This window comes from Centropristis striata, chromosome 20, assembly GCF_030273125.1.
Source record: "Centropristis striata isolate RG_2023a ecotype Rhode Island chromosome 20, C.striata_1.0, whole genome shotgun sequence".
NCBI classification, from domain to species: Eukaryota; Metazoa; Chordata; class Actinopteri; order Perciformes; family Serranidae; genus Centropristis; species Centropristis striata.
The window spans coordinates 35,177,198-35,179,957 of record NC_081536.1 but is presented as its reverse complement, the minus strand read 5'-3'; the positions used below and the strand labels follow the sequence as shown (position 1 = coordinate 35,179,957).

The following is a 2,760-nucleotide window of genomic DNA, read 5'->3' as shown; positions in this document are numbered from 1 at the left end:
CTGAACCATATAACGTCTATGGTGAAACCCATATATGTCTATGGTGAAACCTCACTTAGTCTGAACCATATACGTCTATGGTGAAACCTCACTCAGTCTGAACCATATACAGTCTATGGTGAAACCCATATACCGTCTATGGTGAAACCTCACTAACAGAGAGAGAAACCTGTAAAAACTGTATTAATATTAAACTTTATTAATATTAATGACCTGAATGTATTAATGTTATATAAAGTCGTTAATGATGACGAGGACACACACGTTTACCAACAGAAGTCTTTTATTTTGAAATCAGAGTGTTGTGTTCAGGGGACGTGGTTAATAATTGATCAGCTGATCAGGACACGACGTGCTCCAGGACGCCCTGACGAATCAGCTGCTCGCATTTCCACCGCGGCAGGAAGTGCTGCGACAGACGGAGGTCAGTTATTATTAATGTAATAAAGCAGTGATAACACATTTATTAATTATTATTGATGTAATAAAGCAGTTATAACACATATATTATTATTAATGTAATAAAGACGTTATAACACATCTATTATTATTATTAACGTAATAAAGCAGTTATAATACATCTATTATATTATTAATGTAATAAAGCAGTTATAATACATCTATTATATTATTATTAATGTAATAAAGCAGTTATAACACATATATTATTATTAATGTAATAAAGACGTTATAACAAATCTATTATTATTAATGTAATAAAGCAGTTATAACACATCTATCATTATAATTATTAATGTAATAAAGGTGTTATAACTACCTGACTGTTCTTCTTCAGCAGGATTATGGTTCCATCATCGATCTCAAACTCTCCGTGATCCTTTAAACACCTCACCTGTAACACACACACACACACACACACACACACACACACACACACACACACCTGTAACACACTGACCTGTAACACACTGACCTGTGACATCACTGACCTGTAACACCTACACACCTGTAACACACTGACCTGTGACATCACTGACCTGTAACACCTACACACCTGTAACACACTGACCTGTGACACACTGACCTGTGACATCACTGACCTGTGACATCACTGACCTGTAACACATACACACCTGTAACACACACACACCTGTAACACACTGACCTGTGACATCACTGACCTGTAACACATACACACCTGTAACACACACACACCTGTAACACACTGACCTGCGACACACTGACCTGCGACACACTGACCTGTAACACACACTGACCTGTAACACACACTGACCTGTGACACACTGACCTGTAACACACACTGACCTGTAACACACACTGACCTGTGACACACTGACCTGTGACATCACTGACCTGTAACACACTGACCTGTGACACACTGACCTGTGACACACTGACCTGTAACACACACTGATCTGTAACACACTGACCTGTAACACATACACACCTGTAACACACACTGACCTGTAACACACTGACCTGTAACACACACTGACCTGTAACACACACTGACCTGTGACACACTGACCTGTAACACACACTGACCTGTAACACACACTGACCTGTGACACACTGACCTGTGACACACTGACCTGTGACACACTGACCTGTGACACACTGATCTGTAACACACTGACCTGTGACACACTGACCTGTGACACACTGATCTGTAACACACTGACCTGTGACATCACTGACCTGTGACACACTGACCTGTGACACACTGACCTGTGACACACTGATCTGTAACACACTGACCTGTGACATCACTGACCTGTAACACACTGACCTGTAACACACTGACCTGTCACACACTGACCTGTGACATCACTGACCTGTAACACATACACACCTGTAACACACTGACCTGTAACACACTGACCTGTGACATCACTGACCTGTAACACACTGACCTGTAACACACTGACCTGTAACACATACTGACCTGTAACACACTGACATGTGACATCACTGACCTGTAACACACACTGACCTGTAACACACTGACCTGTGACATCACTGACCTGTAACACACACTGACCTGTAACACACACTGACCTGTAACACATACACACCTGTAACACACACTGACCTGTAACACACACTGACCTGTAACACACTGACCTGTAACACACTGACCTGTAACACACACTGACCTGTGACACACTCACCTGTAACACACACTGACCTGTAACACGCTGACCTGTGACATCACTGACCTGTAACACACTGACCTGTAACACACTGACCTGTAACACACACACCTGTAACACACACACCTGTAACACACTGACCTGTAACACACTGACCTGTGACACACTGACCTGTAACACACTGACCTGTAAAACACACACACCTGTAACACACTGACCTGTAACACACACACACCTGTGACACACTGACCTGTAACACACTGACCTGTAAAACACACACACCTGTAACACACTGACCTGTAACACACACACACCTGTGACACACTGACCTGTAACACACACTGACCTGTAACACACACTGACCTGTAACACACTGACCTGTAACAAACACACACACCTGTAACACACACACCTGTAACACACTGACCTGTAACACACACTGACCTGTAACACACTGACCTGTAACACACTGACCTGTAACACACACACCTGTAACACACACACCTGTAACACACACACACCTGTAACACACTGACCTGTAACACACACTGACCTGTAACACACTGACCTGTAACACACTGACCTGTAACACACACACCTGTAACACACTGACCTGTAACACACT

The 2,760-nt window shown here is 42.8% G+C and overlaps 1 protein-coding gene across 4 annotated transcripts in view; it reads right to left on the bottom strand.

Annotated features, from left to right (window-relative positions):
• Positions 1–265: 265 nt before the first annotated feature.
• gins1 (GINS complex subunit 1 (Psf1 homolog)) overlaps positions 266–2,760 on the bottom strand; it is an 8,032-nt gene continuing 5,537 nt past the window's right edge. For all 4 annotated transcript variants that reach the window (XM_059359859.1, XM_059359858.1, XM_059359857.1 and 1 more), the window contains 2 exons: positions 779–853; positions 266–409 (listed from right to left, as the gene is read on the bottom strand). In XM_059359859.1, the coding sequence (XP_059215842.1) occupies positions 341–409; positions 779–853 (144 nt within the window). In that variant the 3' untranslated portion in view covers positions 266–340. The remainder of the gene's footprint in view (positions 410–778; positions 854–2,760) is intronic.